The 20,561-nt window shown below is 43.8% G+C and overlaps 1 protein-coding gene and 1 long non-coding RNA gene across 3 annotated transcripts in view; one reads left to right on the top strand and one right to left on the bottom strand.

Moving 5' to 3' along the window:
- Nucleotides 1–1,057: 1,057 nt before the first annotated feature.
- Nucleotides 1,058–6,005, bottom strand: LOC139356662 (uncharacterized). The gene is made up of 3 exons (XR_011608899.1): nt 5,865–6,005; nt 2,530–2,602; nt 1,058–1,607 (listed from the first exon to the last, which is right to left on the bottom strand). It is a non-coding gene; the product is annotated as an uncharacterized lncRNA (long non-coding RNA).
- Nucleotides 6,006–6,289: 284 nt separating this feature from the next.
- Nucleotides 6,290–20,561, top strand: part of C10H12orf75 (chromosome 10 C12orf75 homolog) — a 41,366-nt gene continuing 27,094 nt past the window's right edge. Inside the window, exon 1 of one of the 2 annotated variants that reach the window (XM_071071199.1) lies at nt 6,290–6,554. In XM_071071199.1, coding sequence (XP_070927300.1) covers nt 6,509–6,554 — 46 coding nt within the window. In that variant the 5' untranslated portion in view covers nt 6,290–6,508. The remainder of the gene's footprint in view (nt 6,555–20,561) is intronic. The other variant, XM_011768986.2, reaches the window with a different exon arrangement.

The following is a 20,561-nucleotide window of genomic DNA, read 5'->3' as shown; positions in this document are numbered from 1 at the left end:
CCGCCCCACGCCATGCAGTGACTTAGGGGTGCAGTCTGATGGAGGAGCCAGCATCTCCACATGTGCTTCTGGGGTCATTGCAGCTGGAGAATCTAGAATCTACTTACTGTAGAATCTTTTTTTGGGGTGTGGGTATAGAGTCTTACTCTGTAGCTCAGGCTAGACTGCAGTGGCATGATCTCGGCTCACTGCAACCTACACCTCCCAGGTTCAAACGATTCTCCTGCCTCAGCCTCCCAAGTAGCTGGGACTACAGGCATGTGCCACCATGCCTGGCTAATTTTTGTATTTTTAGTAGAAATGGGGTTTTACCATGTTGGTCAGGCTGGTTTCGAACTCCTGTCTTCAAGTGGTCTGCCAGCCTCAGTCTCCCAGAGTGCTGGGATTATAGGCATGAGCCACGGCCTCTGGCCTGGAGAATCTTTATTACTCTTGTAATCAAGTACTTCTTGTCTACCACCCTTGAAGATGCTGTGCTGTGAGGAGTGAAGTTGGCTGACAGCCTCCAGCTGTTGGCACCTTTGGAATCTGCTGCTGTGTTGAAGCTGAGCTCTGGGCAGCTCAAAGCCTGGTGGAATTACTAGGGCCTGGTAATGTCTGCCCAACAGGGGACTCCCCTCCAAGCAATCTGCCTTTGAGATTCCCACTGGCCTTGGCCAAGACTTTCTCAGAGCTGGACCACAGTCTAAGCTTCTTTCTGCTCACTCCTTCTAATTTACCTATCTTTGGATTTCCCTCTGAAGGGTGTCAGATGTGCAGTGCAGTCTGAAGGCTTTTCCTGCCTACTCCTGATTCCCTTCCGCCCCACACTCCCTGTATCTTTCAGGCATCGCCCCCAATAAACCACTTGCATTCCTACCTCCTAACTCCCAGCAGTCCAGAATCTCGAAGTCATGGTTCACCTTTAATCACATTTCACTGGTCAAAACTAGCCACATGTCCATGCCCATCTTCAAAGGGTTAGGACAGTCTAACCCAAAGGAGAACTGGATATTCGGGCACATTTGTAATTTTTATCACTACCGAAAAACCCTAAATAACGGGAAGAGAGGTTCTCTAAAAGAAAATAATATTTATTTGGGAGTAAGCATTGCAATGGAATATGGTGGGTGTATTCAGGGAAGTAAAAGAAGGTAATGGTTTTTAAAGAATAAACAAGGAGGATTACATAACTGTTTGAGATAATTATCCTTGGCTACAAGGATCAATAACAAGGGTTATGTCAGTCAGGTTCGACAGGCAGTTGCTGGGCAAATGTCCTTGCAAAAAGATATATATATATATTTTTTTGTATAAGGCTGCAGTACCCTTTGTGCAAGATTGTGAGTTTTGGTCAGGTGCAGTGGCTCACGCCTGTAATCCCAGCACTTTGGGAGGCTAAGGCGGGCAGATCACCTGAGGTCAGGAGTTGGAGACCAGCCTGAATAACATGGCGAAACCCCGTCTCTGCTAAAAATACAAAAATTAGCTGGGCATGGTGGCACACGCCTGTGATCCCAGCTACTCGGGAGGCTGAGGCAGGAGAATCTCTTGAACCCAGGAGGCAGAGGTTGCAGTGAGGTGAGATCGCGCCATTGTACTCCAGCCTGGGCGAGAAGAATGAAACTCTATCTCAGAAAAAAAAAAAAAAAAAAAGATTGTGAGTTTTGCATTATTTTCTAGCTGTTTTTGTAATCAGCCATATGTACATGGGAACATTTCCTTCATGGCCTTCCCAGCCTCTATTTGTCAGGGTTTTAATAAAGTGATTCCATTTTGATTCTGACAACTTTGGATACACAACTAATGATTAAACAGTTATTCGTTACCCTCCTTTTCTTACCAGCAGAGCCCCAATTTTTTCAGGTGTCTATCCTGTACTTCTATCATGACTCAGGGGTAAACTGTAACTTACTAGAGCCAATTATAAACCAATTTCCAGTAATTGGATCAAGAAAAGGCCAATGAAATCTTGGTTAATGCAATGGGAGAGGAAGTGTTCTGGGTGCCACCTGGATTTAAAAGTGACATAGGCCGGGCGCAATGGCTGACGCCTGTAATCCCAGCACTTTGGGAGGCCGAGGCGAGTGGATCACCTGAGGTCAGGAGTTCAAGACCACCCTGGCCAACATGGTGAAACCCCATCTCTACTAAAAATACAACATTAGCCGGGCGTGGCACGTACCTGTAATCCCAGCTACTGGAGAGGCTGAGGCAGGAGAATCACTTGAAACCGGGAGGCAGAGGTTGCAGTAAGCCAAGATCCCGCCACTGCACTCCAGCCTGCCTGGGTAACAAGAGTGAAACTCCGTTTTTTTTTTTTTTTAAAGTGACACAGTGTGGGGAAGAGCCTTTTTTCTCTTTTCTGTTGGTGGGTATGGTTATGTATGAACTTGCTACTGGGTGCTGAGGCAGCCATCCTGCAGCATGTCAACAAGGAAAAAGAGAAAAGCAAAAAGAAAATCTAGGCTGCCAAACTTTCTGTAGGGAGCCCTTTATAGGAAGAAAAATCATGAAAACTTGGACTTACTCAGGTTTATATTCTCCTACCTCTTGCTTTCTTTTTCTTGTCAGAAGAATATTACTCATACACCTCTTCTCTCTCCTTCACGCCAGATCAGTTCTGGTTGGAAGAATGAAAACGACAGCTAAGTGGTGTGATCTAACTGACACAGGGAAAGAAGCTAAAATTGACCACTCAGGAAATGAGGCATGTATTAATGATTTTCTTTTGACTAGTTGTTTTTAAAAACATTGACATGCAATTAACTGTTGTCTATAAACTAAAATTCCTAAAAAGGAAAAAGGGGGCATAGACTTGCTATTTCATTCCACATTAGGAAGAGGACTAACATTTATTGTGTACTTACTATATGCCTGACATTTTACTAGGAACTTTTCATACTCTGTCTCACCAAATGACCTTGCTTGCCCTTTGAATAAAATTTTAACTCCTTTCCAAGGTGTATGTTCTGACCTCCCTCTCTGAAATCCGCACCCTCCCCATCTCTATCTACTCCACAGATCGGCCTTTAAATTCTGGCTTTATTATTTTCTCCTCCTGTTTATGAGACACACTCAGCACATTCCTGTCTCAGGGCTCCTGTTCTTGTCATTCTCTTTGCCTGGAATCCTCTTTCCTTGGATCTTCTCATGTCTGATTTCTTTTTTTTCTTTCTTTCTTTCTTTCTTTTTTTTTTTTTTTGAGACAGAGTCTCACTCTTCACCCAGGCTGGAGTGCAGTGGCGCAATCTCGGCTCACTGCAAGCTCCGCCTTCAGGGTTCATGCCATTCTCCTGCCTCAGCCTCTGCAGTAGCTGGGACTACAGGCGCCTGCCACCACGCCTGGCAATTTTTTTGTATTTTTAGTAGAGACAGGGTTTCACCATGTTAGCCAGGATGGTCTCGATCTCCTGACCTTGTAGTCCGCCATTCTTGGCCTCCCAAAGTGCTGGGATTACACGTGTGAGCCACTGCGCCTGGCCAATATCTGATTTCTTTACATCAACCAGACCTCCACGAAAATATCCTTTCTTCAGAGGGCCTTCTGTGACCATCCTATTAGGTTAGTGCAAAAGTAATTGCAGTTTTTGCCATTAAAAGTAATTGCAAAAATTGTGATTACATTTGCACCAACCTTATATCTAGAATAGCACCTCTCCCTCTACCCCAGTCTCCTATTCCAGTGACTTATTTTTTTCCCGTTGCACTTGTATCTAAAATTATCTCATTGTATTTGTTTTGATGTATCTCCTCCCACTTGATTTTTCCTCTCTGTCTTGTTCACTGCTGTCTCTCAAACATTTAGAAGAGTGGCTGGCACTTATAAATAGATTGGGGGTACAAGTGCATTTTTGCTACACACGTATATTGGGTTGTGGTGAAGTCACCCAAACAGTGTACATTGTACCCAACAGGTAATTTCTCATGGCTGGAGCTCTTAAGGTGATACTCAATAGTGCTTGTTGAAATAATCGATAGATCACATAATCTGTAACATTGTAACGCAGAATGCACACCACGAGGAACCATGAGGTATCTCAGTAAGTGAGTGTTATAAAAGAATTTATAGGATTTAGGTTCATAATAGGTAATTTTGGTTGGGATTTAAGGAAGCAGGACTTTTTTTTTTTTTTTCTACATTGGATATTGTCAGAAAGCAGGGATAATTCTATGATTAGAGATTCTGAATGAACCTCATCTCTAGGCAGGAAGACTAGAACAGGGCTAAAACCATAACTGGTAAAGCAGCAGCAGACAATCATATCAGGCAGGATGGGGAGATGTTTGGTGTTTTGGGGGTTTGCACAATGACCTTGTTTTTGTCAGCACTTAGACATGATTACTGAATGGCCTTGGTTTTTGGTCTCATTTCATAATTCATAGAGTGGCCTTGTGTGATATTGGTGTTCTATACAGCTGTGTTTAACAGGAGAATGCAAAGGTCCAGCTATTGAGTATCACAGCTTCTAGGCCAGTTTCTAGGTGTCAAGGTCCGTTCTCTGTCTCTTACAAGTGTCCTAAGGCTGGAGTCTAGTGTCAGCACAGAAATAAGCAGGAGTATATCTTTTGGCTACTTGATAGTCCCCTTTCCCCAATTCTGGATTTGTATTGGATGGACACTGAACCAAGACAGCACAGGCCAAGGTAGAGAAGCAGTACTTCTAGAAGGCAACTAAAAATGCCTTTATTTATCCAAGAATTAATTAACCTCTCAGCACATGGCTAACATAGTTAATTTTCAAATGGAGAATGCTGTATATTTTGCATCCTGAATGATAGAACCCACCATTGCCTCAAAGGTCATGTTCAAAAATCTGCCAAGTCCTTGATTCTGGTTCAAATTTTTATGTAAACACAACAGTATGGTTTTAGGAAAGCCTGTTTGTTTGTTTGTTTGTTTGCTTGTTTTTTTGAGACAGAGTCTCGCTCTATCACCCAGGCTGGAGTGCAGTGGCGCCATCTCGGCCCACTGCAACCTCCACCTCCCGGGTTCAAGCGACTCTCCTGCCTCAATCTCTTGATTAGCTGGGATTACAGGCATGTGCCACCACACCTGGCTAATCTTTGTATTTTTAGTAGAGACAGGGTTTCACCATGTTAGGCTGGTCTCGAACTCCTGACCTCATGATCTGCCTGCCTCGGCCTCCCAAAGTGCTGGGTTTACAGGTGTAAGCCACCGTGCCTGGCCTTAGGCAAGTCTTTTAACCAGCATCTCAGCATCCTCTGGGACTCTGTGGCAGCTGTATTCCTCTGTTAACATTCCTGCTATATCGTAATTAATTTGTTATAATCTATCTGCCTGGTTAGACTGTCTCCCACATGTTTGTAACCCTGGAACTTAACAAAGGACTTGGCACAGGCTAGGCTCCTTACAAATATTAAGTGAATTTAAAATGGAGCTTTAATTCCTGGCTTGAAGTCACCTCACAAAACATTTAGTGAGTCTGTATTACGAGCCTGGAGGACGCTATGAAAAATCAGATAATCTTTCCCTTTAAGGAATTTGTATTCACTTCTATTAGAGTTAATAATAATAATAATGATAATATTTGATATTTACTGAAGATAGGGAACTTTGTTAGGTACTTTGTATGTACCTGAGTTATTGTCATTTTATAGGTGAAACAATGGATGTACCCAGTGGGTTAAGTTACTTTCCTGAGGTCACACAGCTATCACGGGGCAGAACGAAGACTATAATTCAGATAGTCTGACTCCAATAACGCTGGCCCAACTACTAGGTTGAAACGTACAGCACCGTGCCCATCCACAGTTCTCTCATTTATCAGAGAGGAGGTCCTGAATCCAAGTTATCGAAATCGTTGCAGACATTTGTTTTAAAGAGGAATAGGTCAATATGACCAATGTGGGAAAGAACTTACGTCTTTTGCCAGGCGGTGCGTATGGGGAACAGAGCTGCGTTGGCCTTCTGTTAAAGCAGCTGGGGATTTCGGTTTTGGCTTCAGACCTGAACATCATTCAGTCAATAGCATTTATTGGGCGTCCACTGTGAGGAAAACAGATGCCCCCTGCTACTTCCTCTCCTCCCCACATCCTGGGGCAGGGAGGGGAAGTGAGGAAAGAAAAGCAAAAACAAGGCAAGGAGTATGCTGAGGGTGGGCAGGTGGGCACTCCCGCCCCGCCGCACCGGCCACGCCCCTTGCCGCGCCCTCGCCCCAGAACCCACTTTAAACTCCCGCCCCTCGTAACGACGACCAATGTCCGACCGCAAAACGAGCAGGAGGCTGGGGATTGGCCAGTGCGCGGTTGCCGGGGCGACGGGTGGGTCCGGCGGGTCCCCTGGCGGGGCGGGGCGGGGGCGAGGGGTGCCGGGTGGTTTCCGCCCTGCAGCCCGCAGCCCGCCGCGCCACGGGCCGCGTCCCTCGGCTGTGGGAGGGGGCGGCCTCCACTCGGTTCCGTGCCCCGTCAGCCTCCCGCTCGGGGCGCGCCGCCTTTCGTCTGGGTCTCTGCCCCCAAGACCCGCGGCCGCAAGCCCGGGAGCGCAGCTTCCCCGGCCGGCTGCGCGATGGGCTGCGGGAACTCCACCGCCACAAGCGCGGGCGCGGGCAGAGGTGAGCACGGCGGGAGCGGGGGCCGGCGGGGGCGGGCTGGAGAGGCGGCGGGAAGGAAGGGTGCAGGGATCTTGGGTGGGGGGCGCGCAGCCCCCCTGTTCCCGTCCCCATTTTCGGGACAGGAGCAGACCTCCCGTTTCTGGAAAGACCGAAAGCGTGGCAAGTCCCCCACGCGGGGGCGGTCGCGCCTAGAGCAGACGAGCCTGCGGGGCATCTCTGCCGAGGGAGCGCGGGGAGGACTGTCGGGGGCTCCTTTGCAGCCGCCGGGGCTCCCCTGAAGCCGGTGGGGCTCGGCGCCCTCCTGGGGGAGAGGATTCCCGGACGTGGCCCCCGGCCGCTCCCCCACTTCCCACACTTGCTCCTCCAGGCCTCTCCCCAGATCCTCGGAACCCAGGCGCTGCACCTGGAAAAGTGCAGCAGAGCAAGACAGGACTTTTCGGGCAGTGGTGGTGGGGCAGAAAGCGGGGAGTGGGAGTGGGGTTAGGGAGAACTGGAAACAGAGCTGCAAAAACGCATCCGTGTCTGCCGCGATGCCTAAGACCGGCTGGGCTGCTCTTAGGATTCCTCTGAGAAGCTGCAGCAGTAAGGATGTTTTACATATGTGAGACAGAGCTTTATTATTAACAGATTAAAGATACTTTTCATTAAAAACTCACAGACAAACACACACACAAATCGAAACTTCTTTTTATACCACTTCATTTTGTTGATTGGCAGGCAAGGTCTTCTAGCTTCCCCGGGCCAGCGAGGCTTTGTGTCAAGTGACTTTTTCCAAAACTCACCCTTTTATTTCACCCTGCTTTTGTCTCCGGATTTAAGGTAGCCTGGATCTGTTTTGAGTAATAGCTGCTGACCTATTTCAGTGTCCTTTTGGATAAAGAGCTCCTATCTCCTCCAATTGAAATAAATCTGATGCCACATCCTAGCCTAACCAGCAAATGCAAACAGCAGTCGGAGGCTGCAGTATTTCCTAGGCGGCTGTGGAGGCCCTGGCAATGGCTTTGTAACCTTGGGCCTGTCGCATCCCTTAACCCAGACGCCGGTAAAAAATGTAGTTTTAGACTCAAGACTTATTTATTTATTTTACAGTTTATTTTGACTTTCACATAATGAAATCGGATGTGGCAATCTGCTCAGTACTTGGCCAAGTTTGTGTTTCCTCCTTGGCTGCCGTTGTTGCCACACACCGGGAATATTCCGCTTCAAGAGAAAGGGCTAACCATATGTGCAATTCTAGTCCTAGAGATATGAATGAACCCAGGTAGCGATTTGTTGAAAAGTTTATGACTTAGAGTTAACCGTTACCATCTTGAATTAAATCCTGTCCTGGTGAAAATGCAGAGAGCCACAGGAGAGCGAATTTTTCAGATACATGTAACAGTGGGGAAGGTTAGCTTAGCGCCTTATGCTAATGAGGGCAGACTGGCTTCAAACCTGCCTGTGGCCAGAAAGCTCTGCGTGTATGAAACAGTGTCAAGGCTACACCCTGCACTCAAATTGTGTCTCAGTCCACTAGGTACTGTGGCCCTATGCCATCCACTGCATGTACAGCCTACTTTAAAAAAGGTTAAGAAAAATTATCCACATTAAAAAAAATTGTAGGAAGGACTTGTAACAGATTTCCCTTAAAACGAGGCTAGTTTCATGCATGTACATTTTGATTTATTAATGAACTGCTTGTCAGTTTTAGGGATGGAGAGGGGCTACCATTGCCAAATGAAAATCAGAATGATGGACCAGGCGCAGTGACTCATGCCTGTAATCCCAGCACTTTGGGAGGCCGGGGTGGGTGGATCACCTGAGGTCAGGAATTCGAGACCAGCCTGACCAACATGGTGAAACCCAGTCTCTACTAAAAATACAAAATTAGCCGGGTGTGGTGGCGCCTGCCTGTAATCCCAGCTACTTGGGAGGCTGAGGCACGAGAATTGCTTGAACCTGGGAGGTGGAGGTTGCAGTGATCCCAGATCACACCATTGCACTCCAGCCTGGGCAACAAGAGTGAAACTCTGCTCCATCTAAAATAATAATAATAATAATAGAAAGATAGTAAGGTATGATGAGCTAGCTCTAAAATGTTAATGTGAAAATCAAATTTGGGGGGGAAAATACGATTTCTTGGGGAAATATGATTCTCTTTGTGAATATTTGATTGACTTTTGTTTCCCCCTGGGAGCACATCCCTTATCACCTAAAGGGAAGTCATATTGAAAAAAAAAAAGAACTACTGAAAGAGTAGTTTGAGGAGCAGTCTCACTTTTGTTTGTGAGGGACAGTGCATGTGAGAGCATGCTATTCTCTCCTCCAGCGTGCTCTTGGCCAAAAATTACTTTTTGTTCAGAGGAGAGAAGGATAGTGAATGCAGACTCAAATCATGCAGGAGACAACATGATGAGCAGGGAGTTATTGCATCACCTCTTTGATGGATCTGCTGTTGTCTTGGAGAAGCCATTCCCAAACATTTCCCTGCCTGTGAGTCCACCTAGCCGACTTTGGGATTTGGTCATTGTTATTTTGAAATGTTGTCAGTTGGTGGTAGGAGTTTAGGTTCAGAGAGGAAATATATCAGGATGAGAGATGTAAAGAAAAATAAACCACCATGCAAAGGTACTAAAAATCTCTTCCAGTCCTGAGCTTGGGCATCCGTGTCAATTACACTGTTGACCAAGCTGCATACTTGGAGGCCTGAACCTTAGCAATACGAAACATGTTAAAGAGATGTTGTCCTTCTCTTCTATTTACAGTGCACAACTTCTGATATGTCCTAGGAGTCTTAGAATTCAGTAGCCGTACTTCAACTTTTCAGAAAAAAAAAATGTCCAAAGAGATTGTGGAAAGAGTGCCGAACTTAAGAGTCTGGACAGTGAGCTTAAGCTTAGGTTTGGTGCTGGGCTGATTGCATTATTGTGGGTGTTTCAGGTTACTTTTTTTAAACTTTGGTTTCTTTGTTTATATAATGGGAATAATTGGGTGTATCTTGTTTCATAAGTGTTATGTGAAACTCAAAAATAATGTGAAAGCACTCTGTAAACTGTAATTATTACTATGTAATAATATTATTATTATCACCATTTTGAAGGCAAAGTGGTTTTCCTTGAATATTTTTCTATGAGAACATGGCACATCTTTTTTCATGCATTAATATATTATTATAAATACCCCTAAATCTGAAATCTCCATTCTAAGCCCTGTTTTACTTCTTGAGTTATTCAGGTAAACCAGATAATTGTTTCCCCTTTCCCTGAGATAGCAGGACAGCTGCCTCTCTTGGCTTTTGTCTGAGGGACTTGGTTAACATGACAGATCGATATGCAGTAACGTACTTGAGTAAAGTGGGTTCCGTATGCCTGATGCGTGGAGAAACTGGTATGGAGTAAAAGGGTCAAGTGGCCATAAGGAGAAGTGAGATGGATCGGCCCCTTGATAATTCTGGGTAGACTTGCCCCTAGAGTATGTTTCTATTAATAACTGTAAGCTTACACATCGTCCACCCGTACGTGGGACCTCCTCTGCTGGGAACTTCTAGGGCAACGCTGGGGTGGTCAGCAGTGGATGTTTGTAGAATGAAGTCAAACTTTGTTGCTCTTGAGAAATTGGTAGTCTAGGTAGGAAGATTAAGCAATTGAGAATCACTGCAAAGCAGTGGATAATAGAATATAATCTGGACCTCCAAGTTTTCAGGAGATGTTGAATGACACAGTTTAATCAGAGAAGTCCTCCTAGAGGAGTTGAGCTGTCGACCTAGATGGAATTGTGAGAGGCATTTTGAGTACACAAAAGCTCTCTACTTTCACATTTTGATTTGATCACTCTCTCAAGGTAGGAATTTGATTTTTCCCAACGTACAACTACATAAAGAATGCAGCAGTTTTTTTCTGCATAGTCTGGAGTCTAGACCCCAAATTATAGAGAAACATCTGGATTTAATAGTTCATTTTAAAGTCACATTTGTTATAAGGCAGGGAGCTTTTGCACTCTCGCTCACTCTCGCTCTTTCTCTGCAGTCAGATTCTCTACTCGCTTGTTTTTCCCCCGAGCATATCTCCTGACTAGGCAGAGAAATGACCAACCTTGCATTCTGAGTTAATGATGCACAGCAGGTCAGTCATTCCCTTTTATATGGTCACATACATACAGACTATGAAGCAAGTCTTTGTAATATAAATCAGAAATTCCTTTTTATGTAAACCAGAAAATCCCTTAAAAGTTTGATAGTTCCCCTATTTTAATGCAGGCTAAAGGCTGTAGATATTATTTGCAGTGGGAGTTATCTCAGACATATTCAGCTCATGATATTTGGTTAAATTGGTTAGTTGAGTTTTTTCTGCCAGAGATATGTAACTGGCAACTGATCTTAACTTTGCAGGCAATTTATTGTGAGAATGTTTCCATAATAGTTTTCCTGCTGTTTATGTAACAATAGTCAGAGGGGAAGGAGCTTGATAATTATTTACCCTATTTTGTCAGTGTACCCCAGGGAGTTAATACAATCCTTTTGGGTCCAATTATTTAGATTAGTTATGTCCTTGTCCTCAATTAGCTAGATAATTGCATTCTTTTGAGGTAGCTGTATTGGTCCAGCCTTAATTTACATCTGTAAATGGTTTGGTAGTATTGAAATGATACAACTGTGTTTACCTTTAGTCCAAGATTTGTGGGGGAAATAATATAAAAATAATATAAAATTTTGTTGATATCATCAAACATTTTTATCTTGCACTACTCCCCTTTCCCCACAACTGTGTACCATCCTTCTTTCTATTTAAACATGCTGAACTCACTCTTGTTTTCTCTGTGTGAAACACTTTTTTTGCTGGAGAGCTGATACTATGTTTATTTCTTGTCTCCTTTCCCCTCCCCCAAATGGAGGCCTCATGAAAGCCTATACATTTTGTTTACAGCTGTATCCTCAGCCTGTAGACCAGTTTCTACATTTTTAATGGATTTTTTCTTTCTTGAAATATATTTGTTGAATGAATGAGCATATTTGAGAAACAAAAAAGATACAAAATGAAGTCCTGAGTTGGTGTGGGCACACTGTACTGATGTAGCAATTGAGGGAAGAAAATAAAACCTCAAGAAGTCAGGGAAACCTGTGTGGAGGAAGTGGAACTTTATTTGGCTTTGAAGAATAGGTAAGATTTGGATAGCAGAAAATGGAAGGCAGGTCATTTTTAGTGCTGTAGGAAGTCCTAGAGACAGAAATGGGCTTGGCGCATTTCAGGGTAATAAGAAGTCTAGCCTGATTGGATGTAGTCGTTCACATTGGTTGCAGGGTATTGGGAAGAAGGAATGGTTAGGATACGGGACGAGGAGGACAGAGAGGCACTGAGGCCACAGAGTTGAGAGTGGGCTCTGCAGGCAAAAAGGCCAAGTACAAATACTACATTTGCCATTCATCATTTGTATGACCTTGGGCAACTTGCTGAGGCTGTCTGTTCCTTAGGTTCCTTGACCATAAAATGGGGGTGTAATAAGAGAGCCTACTGTAGATTCAGTGAGTTAATGTGTGTAAAGTGTTTAGACCAGTGACTCGTATATTGTAAGTACCCACACTGGTACTGTGTAAGTACCAGTACACAGCTGGTGTAGAAGGAAGGCGTGAGCCACTGAAGGCGTGTACATACAGAAGTGGCATCATTCACAGCTGCTGTCTGTGCTCAGAGAAGTGCTGAGGGCCTGGATCATGACTGTGGGCCCTGGAGGGGCAGAAGCGTTGAGGTCACAGAGACAGGGAAGACAGTTGAGCTAAAGAGAGCCTGCAGATATGGGATGAAGGAAGAGGGAGAAGTAAAAATTAAACTGTTAGAGCTTGGGTAACTGGAAGGAGGCTGCTACTCACTCTACAAGTAAGATAGTAAGGGACAGGTGGTCAGCATACTTGACTGTAGCATGTTTGAAGTGATGATGAATAAAGAGGGGTTTGGAGACCCCTCTGCTCAGGTAGTCGTCACTGGTGAGACAGAACCAAGAAGTTCTGTGCATCATTCGCTTGCTCTGTCTCCCCAGAATTGATGGTACAACCATGTGAATGGTTCATAAAGGCATCCAAAGTGAGTCATTCGTTTCTGCCATTGTCACAGCCAGTAGCTTCTTTTTGCCCACTGCCCCAAACAAAACCAATGAGGGCTGGGCGTGGTGGCTCACACCTGTAATCCCAGCACTTTGGGAGGCTGAGGCAGGCGGATCACCTGAGGTCAGGAGTTTGAGATCAGCCTGGCCAACATGGCGAAACCCCATCTCTACTATAAATACAAAAATTAGCCAGGTGTGGTGGCGCGCGCCTGTAATCCCAGCTACTTGGAGGCTGAAGTGGGACAAATGCTTGAACCCAGGAGGGTTGCAAGCAAGGCTGCAGTGAGCAGCTTGGGTGACAGAGCAAGATCCCTTCTCAAGAGAAAAAAAAGAAACAAGCAAACAAAAAACAAACAAATAAACAATGAGAGCAGCAGTTTTTGTGGCAAAGAAAGAGTTTAATAATTGCAGGGCTGACCAAGTGAGGAGAACAGTGAGAAATTTCTCAAACCTGTCTCCCTGAGAATTCGGAGGCTAGGGTTTCTTAAGGGGACTTTGATAGGCAGGGGGTTACTGGGGAATTGGAATAACTGGTTGGCTAGGGATGAGGTTATAGGGGCATCTACAACATCTTTGGGCAGTAAAGTCAGTTCCCAGGAAAAGGCTGGTTCTCAGAACCAGGTGGCATCTCTTGATCTACTAAAATGTGAAATCTGAAAAATATCTGAAAGACCAGGTCTTTAGGTTTCACGATACTAATGTTATCTATAGGAGTATTTGGGGAAGTTGGAAATCTTGTAACCCCTGGTTACATGACTCTAGGGCAGTAGGCAACTTATAGGAAAGCGTGCTAAACAATAGCGGGGTCATTGTTTATGCCTATTTTTTAGTAAAGCTTAAGCCCCTACCATAATTTTAACCTTGCCATATGAATGCAGCTTTGATCTTTGAACAAGGATGGGGGGCGTGGGGGGTGGGGGTCAGTTTTCCTTGCTTCAAAGTGTAACTATAAACTAAATTCCTCTTGTAGTTATCTTGGCTTCCATGTCAGAACAGGAAAAAAACCTATTTAAAAGCAAAGCAAAATAGAATCAGTTATATTAAATTTCTCTCATTATTTATAATTCAGCAAAGGCAGTTTACCATGAGCCTTTACAGCTCCATATAGACATGACTTAAACTTTAGTATATCAGCTAAATGTCAGTGCACTAACTTATGCCTGTACTTTTTATATGGCTGCATTTATTTTTGGTTTATTTATTTATTTTTGAGACAGAGTCTTGCTATGTCGCCCAGGATGGAGTGCAGTGGTGTGATCTCAGCTCAATGCAACCTCCACCTCCCAGGTTCGAGAGATTTTCCTTCCTCGGCCTCCTGAGTGGCTGGGATTACAGGCACGCACCACCACACCCGGCTAGTTTTATATTTTTAGTGGAGATGGGATTTCATTATGTTGGCCAAACTGGTCACAAATTCCTGACCTCAGGTGATCCACCTGCTTTGGCCCCCCAGAGTGCTGGGATTACAGGTGTGGGTCACTGCACCTGGCCATTTTTTGGTTTTTACTTGCCTCAAGTAGAGCTACTTGTCTTAGTTCCTTTTTGTGTTGCTATAAAGGAATACCTGAGACAGGGTAATTGATAAAGAAAAGAGGTGTATTTGACTCATGGTTCTGCAGCCTGTACAAGAAGCATGGCACCAGCGTCTGCTTCTGCTGAGGGCTTCAGGCTGCTATCATTCATAGCAGAACGTAAAAGGGAGCCATAGTGTGCAGAGATCACATGGCAAGAGTGGAAGCAGTAGAGAGAAGAGAGGGAGGTGCCAGGCTCTTGCTAACGACCAACCAGCTCTCATGGAAAATAATACAGTTAGAGCTCACTCTTTACCACCAGCCATTCATGAAGGATCTGCTGCTATGGCCCAGACACCTCCCATTAGACCCCACCCCCATGAGATTTGGAGAGGACAAATAAACCAAACTCTAGCACTACTCAACAAGGGCGACCTATAAAAACGAGATTTTCTATAAGAGCTTCCATTTTCATTGACATAATTTTGTATTTCTAGGACACATTGACCTGAATTTCTTTCCTCCATTATTTGAAGAAATCACTTATGAATCTGTATTTTTTGTATTGCACTCTGAAAAACAAGCATTGCTTTGGATGAAGTAGTGAGAAGTTGTTCCATTTCTTTTGGCCAAACCAAGACTATGACATAGTTTTATAACTATTATGGGTCAGAAGAGCCATAGCAAGCTGTCAAAATTAAAGAGAATTTTGTTTATTTTTCTGCAGTTATATTTATATAGTTCTCAGGGGGACTGTTTCTTTTCTAAAACAAATAAGGAGTAAAACATTCCTGCATGTTATTATTATTTCCCATAAGAGCCATAGGCATTTATGTTTCTGATCATTTATGCTGAAAGAAGAGTGCTTTTTAAATCTTCAGTATTTTTTTTTTATAAATTCTTCACATTCATAATTTTGAGAGTGTGTGTGTGAATTATCACCACTTGATTTGAAGAATATAACTTAATATGTAACTTAGCAATTCACGTACTTGTGAATATTTCTAGTATATTTTATAAAGTCTATAGAGTATATAGTGTAGTGATCATAAAAGGTGTTAATAGACTAAAATGTATATGACCTTTTCTTTTTTTTTTTCCCTGAGATGGAGTCTCGCTCTGTTGCCCAGGCTAGGTGGGCGCAGTGGTGAGATCTCGGCTCACTGCAAGCTCCGCCTCCCGGGTTCATGCCATTCTCCTGCCTCAGCCTCCCGAGTAGCTGGAACTACAGGCACCCACCACCTCGCCTGGCTAAGTTTTTGTATTTTTAGTAGAGACGGAGTTCCACTGTGTTAGCCAGGATGGTCTCGATCTTCTGACCTCGTGATCTGCCCGCCTCGGCCTCCCAAAGTGCTAGGATTACAGGTGTAAGCCACCATGCCCGGCCCTTCTTTTAAAAGATCGAAGTATGTTCTTCATAATAGAGTTTGGCATGTGGGAGGAGACTCTCACATCAATAGATGTTTAAATCTGTATAATACTGAAGGGCTGGACAGTATGACTCACAGTTTTTAATGTACATGACAGGCTGATTAGCTCTCGAAGGACCATCTGTCTGTAGGAACCAAGATATTGTATCCATCTACTTAAAATTACTCAATGCAGGCTGGGCGTGGTGGCTCACGCCTGTAATCCCAGCACTTTGGGAGGCAGAGGTGGGTGGATCATGAGGTCAGGAGATCGAGACCATCTTGGCTAACATGGTGAAACCCCGTCTCTACTAAAAATATGAAAAATTAGCTGGGTGTGGTGGCATGCGCCTGTAGTCATAGCTACTTGGGAGGCTGAGGCAGGAGAATCGCTTGAACCTGGGAGGCGGAGGTTGCAGTGAGCCGAGATTGAGCCACTGCAATCCAGCTTGGGCAGCAGAGCGAGAATCCGTCTCAAAAAAAAAAAAAAAAAAAAAAAGTACTTGATGCAGTATCTTGTAGCTGGCTTGTGGACGAGGAATAAAATTCTGTTTGTGTTGTGCATGATATATATATATATTAAATTTAGTTTCCCTCCAGATATTAATTTTGCTGTGTATTTTAAAAGATAATATTTTTTGGAGGCAGGGAAGGACAAAGATAAAGTGTAGTGGGTTGAATGGTAGCCCCCAAAAAGATATGTCTGTGGGGAAAAGAAAGAGAGATCAGACTGTTACTGTGTCTGTATAGAAAGAAGTAGACATAAGAGACTCCATTTTGTTCTGTATTTGAGATGCTGTTAATCTGTGACCCTACCCCCAACCTTGTCCTTGCAAGAGACATGTGCTGTGGTGACTCAAAGTTTAAAGGATTTTGGGCTGTGCAGAGTGTGCTTTGTTAAACAAGTGCCTGAAGGCAGCTTGCTGGTTAAAAGTCATAACCATTCTCTTAATCTCAAGTACCCAGGGGCACGTACACTGCCAAAGGTCGTAGGGACCTCTGCCTAGGAAAGCCAGGTATTGTCCAAGGTTTCTCCCCATGTGATGGTCTGAAATATGGCCTCGAGGCAAGGGAAAGACCTGATCGTCCCCCAGCCTGACACCCGTGAAGGGTCTGTGCTGAGGAGGACTAGTACAAGAGGAAAGAAGGCCTCTTGGCAGTTGAGATAGAGAAAAGCATCTGTCTCCTGCTTGTCGCTGGGCAATGGAACATCTCGGTATAAAACCGGATTGTATGTTCTGTTTACTGAGAAAGGAGAAAACCGCCTTAGGGCGAAAGGTGGGACTTGCTAGCGCAATGCTGCTCTTTATGCACCAAAAAGGTTTATGGAGATGTTTGCATATGCATATCAAGGCACAGCACTTTTCCTTAAACTTATGTCACAGAGATCTTTATTCATATGTCTTACTGCTGACCTTCTCCCTACGATGATCCTATTATCCTGCTACTTCCTTTTTTCTTAGATGGTAAAGATAATTATCAATAAATACTAAGGGAACTCAGAGACCGGTGCTGGCGTGGGTCCTCTCTATGCTGAGCGCCGGTCCCCTGGGCCCACTTTTTCTTTCTCTATACTTTGTCTCTGTGTCTCATTTCTTTTCTCAAGTCCCTCGTTCCACCTAATAAGAAACACCCACAGGTGTGGAGGGGCAGGCCACCCCTTCAATGTCCATGCTCTCATCTCTGCGGTGAGTGAATGCAACCTTACTTGGATAAAGGATCTTTGCAAAGGTAATAAATAATGGATTTTGAGATGAGGAAATTATACTAGATTATCTGAGTAGGCTCTAAATCCAATGAGAAGGGTGTTTATGAGAGACACGAGGAGAAGACAGACATAGAAGGGAAGGTGATGTGAAAATGGAGGTGGAGCAGACAGTGATGGGGCCACAAGCCAAAGAATGCCAAGGAATGCTTGCTGCACCAGAAGCCAGGAGAGGCATGGAATGGATGCTTCCCTAAGGCCTCTGGAAGGAGTGTGGATCTGCTGACACCTTGATTTTGTACTTCTGGCTTCCAGATCTATGAGTGAATAGATTTCTGTTTTTTAAATCACCCAGTTTGTGGTAATTTGTTACAGCAGTCATGGGAAACCAAGACAGTATTTTTCTTCAGTAGTTCAGGAATGAGACAAAATTAGAATATAATAAAATGCATTAAACTCTATACCTGGAGTATGAATAATTCTTTGCTGAAATAAATACAGCATGATGCAATCTCGGTGTGATTCATAAAGCCCTTCAAGACTGTTCAGAACCTTAGCCACTACTAGGACAAATACAATTTTTATATGAAACGTAAAGAATGTCTGAGAAGTTTTTTTTTTCCCTTCCTGACACCTAATTCTTCAACACCAAGTGTCCTGCAATTCAATTCAGTTCTAACACTACCTGGAGTTAGCATCAGCCTCCACAGGTTTAATGGGTCGGTCCCACAAGACTGCCCTCCCTTCAGACACTAGTTGCAAATATTGGGCTTCCAGGTTGCCACACTTCTGTCAACTTGGCTATAGATCTGGTTGTCTTCACAAATCATCTCAGGCTCAATGATTTGCTAGAATAGCTTACAGGACTCAGGAGGATACTTTCCCCATGTTTATTGTTTGATCATAAAGGGTCTGAATGAACAGCCAGTGGAAGAGGTACTTGGGGAAGTCTGGAAGTATCCCAAGTGCAGAAGCCTCTGACCCCAGTGGAGTTGGGCTATGCCACAGTCCTGGTGCATAGATATCTTCACTAACCTGGAAGCTCACTGAATCCAGTAATATGGTTTGGCTGTGTCTCCACCCAAATCTCACCTTGAATTGTAATAATCCCCACATGTCAAGGGCTGGGCCAGATGGAGATAACTGAATCATGGGGGTGGTTCCCACATTCTGTTCTCATGGTAGTGAATAAGTCTCATGAGATCTGATGGTTTTATAAATGGGAGTTGCCCTGCACAAGCTCTCTTGCCTGCTGCCATGTAAGATGTGACATTGCTCCTCCTTTGTCTTCCACCATGACTGTGAGGCCTCCGCAGCCATGTGGAACTGTGAGTCAATTAAACCTGTTTCCTTTATAAATTACCCAGTCTAGGGTATGTCTTTATTAGCAGCGTGAGAACAGACTAATACATCCAGTTATTTTGAGGTTTTCGTAGGAGCTGTGGTTTGAATGTGTTCCCCAGCATGTGCTGGAAATTTAATCCCCAATGCAGTAGTGTTGGGAGATAGGGCCTAATAAGAAGTGATTAGGGCTTGAGGGCTCTGCTCTCATGAATGGATTAATGTGTTTAATCATCAGTAAACTGGGGGACGAATGGAGTGGGTTGGTTATTGAGAGTGGGTTGGTGTTTGAGAGAGTAGGTTGGTTACTGAGAGAGTGGGTTGTTATAAAAGCAAGTTTGGCCCCTTCTGGCTCTCTTGCTGTCTTGCCCTTCTGCCTTCCTATGTGGGATGAAGCAGCATAAAGGTCCTCACCAGATGTGGGCCCCTCAATCTTGGACTTCCCAGCCTATAGACTATAATAAATAAAGTTTATTTTCTTTATAAATTATCTGGTCTGTGGTATTCTGTAACAGCAACACAAAAAAGGACCAAGACGCAAGCATGACTGGTTAAATCCTTGGCCACTGGTAATTAACTCAATCTCCAGCCTCTCTTCTCTCTCGGCAGGTGGCAGGGTGGAGCTCAATGTTCCAAGCTTCTAATCAAGGCTTGGTCTTTCTAGCAAACAGCCCCCATCCTGAAGCCATATAGGGCTTGGCCAAGAGTCATCTCATTAGAAGCTTCACATAGAGGCTTCTGTCACTCATCATTCAGGAAATTCCAGGGGTTTTAGGAGCTCTGTGCCAGGAACCAGGGACAAAGACCAAATATCTTATGATGAAACCACAATACTAGATTATGTTTTTTGAATGTTTGAATGGATTGGGTTTGCTATGCATTTTTAATTAATTGAGACTTCTGTCATTGAGACTCATGAATAAAATGTTAAAATCTTCAAAAGTGTAGAAAGTAAAAGCTAAACACAGCCAAGGTGAGAAGTGATACTGTAAACAACCAACAGTGATGGAAATGTCCTTCCTTACATTCTATTTACAATCACTTTTTGTTACTGAAACTGCATATAATACTTTCCTGAGAACAAACCTTTCCCCTCTCCATTTTTAGGAAGATATTTAAAATTATGATTATCATTTCTACAGTTTTGGGAAATAGTCATTAAATCTTTTGACCCCCTCTCCCCAAATTATAATAGTCTCTCTCTATTTTTTGGTGTGTTTTTTTCCCCACAAGAAACATTGTTACCTTTTTTTTTTCATTTCTACTTCTCCTGAGGCCTAGGCCCATTGTATTAACCCACCAAGGTTATGTTTAAACAGTAAGGAGACAGTTTGGCAGGACATGAAGTGGTATTAGGATGAATGCTGTATCCTTGTGGTCTGGAAAAAAATAGATGTAACATTATACATATTTGTTTAATAAATGATAAAGCACACGAACCACAGATACAGTTTAAAGCAAATGGGATCTTGCCACTATCTAATTTTGATCAAAGCACTTTTTGCATAATTACTTCGATTAGGGTTTGCCATTTGGTTAATTACAATAAATATATAAGTGAAGTATGATTAAAAGGTTGCAGTGAGGGTAATTTTATTTTATTTCTGATCATTCTATGATTTTATACTTTTGCAGGACAAATAAACTTATGCTTTGCATTTTACATACTGAGGTACTCTGATAGTTTTGTTCAGGGTTTCCAACATTTGCAACCTTTTTTTTTTTTTCTTTTGGGAAGTTGTGTGTTAGGGAGTCATATTCTCATCACCCTGGTTACAGGCTTCTCAATAACCACCATGTTACCTTGCTTCTAAGATGCACATTTTCTCCCCTATTAAAAAATGGAGCACATTTTACAATCATACACACACACACACACACACACACACACACACACACACGCACACTCTTCATGTAGTGTTTCTGACTTCTTTGCCCCACCCCTACCATTGCAGTTATTCTGTTG

This window comes from Macaca nemestrina, chromosome 10, assembly GCF_043159975.1.
Source record: "Macaca nemestrina isolate mMacNem1 chromosome 10, mMacNem.hap1, whole genome shotgun sequence".
NCBI classification, from domain to species: Eukaryota; Metazoa; Chordata; class Mammalia; order Primates; family Cercopithecidae; genus Macaca; species Macaca nemestrina.
Note: the sequence above shows the minus strand (reverse complement) of the source record. Positions and strands in the feature narration are given on the sequence as shown.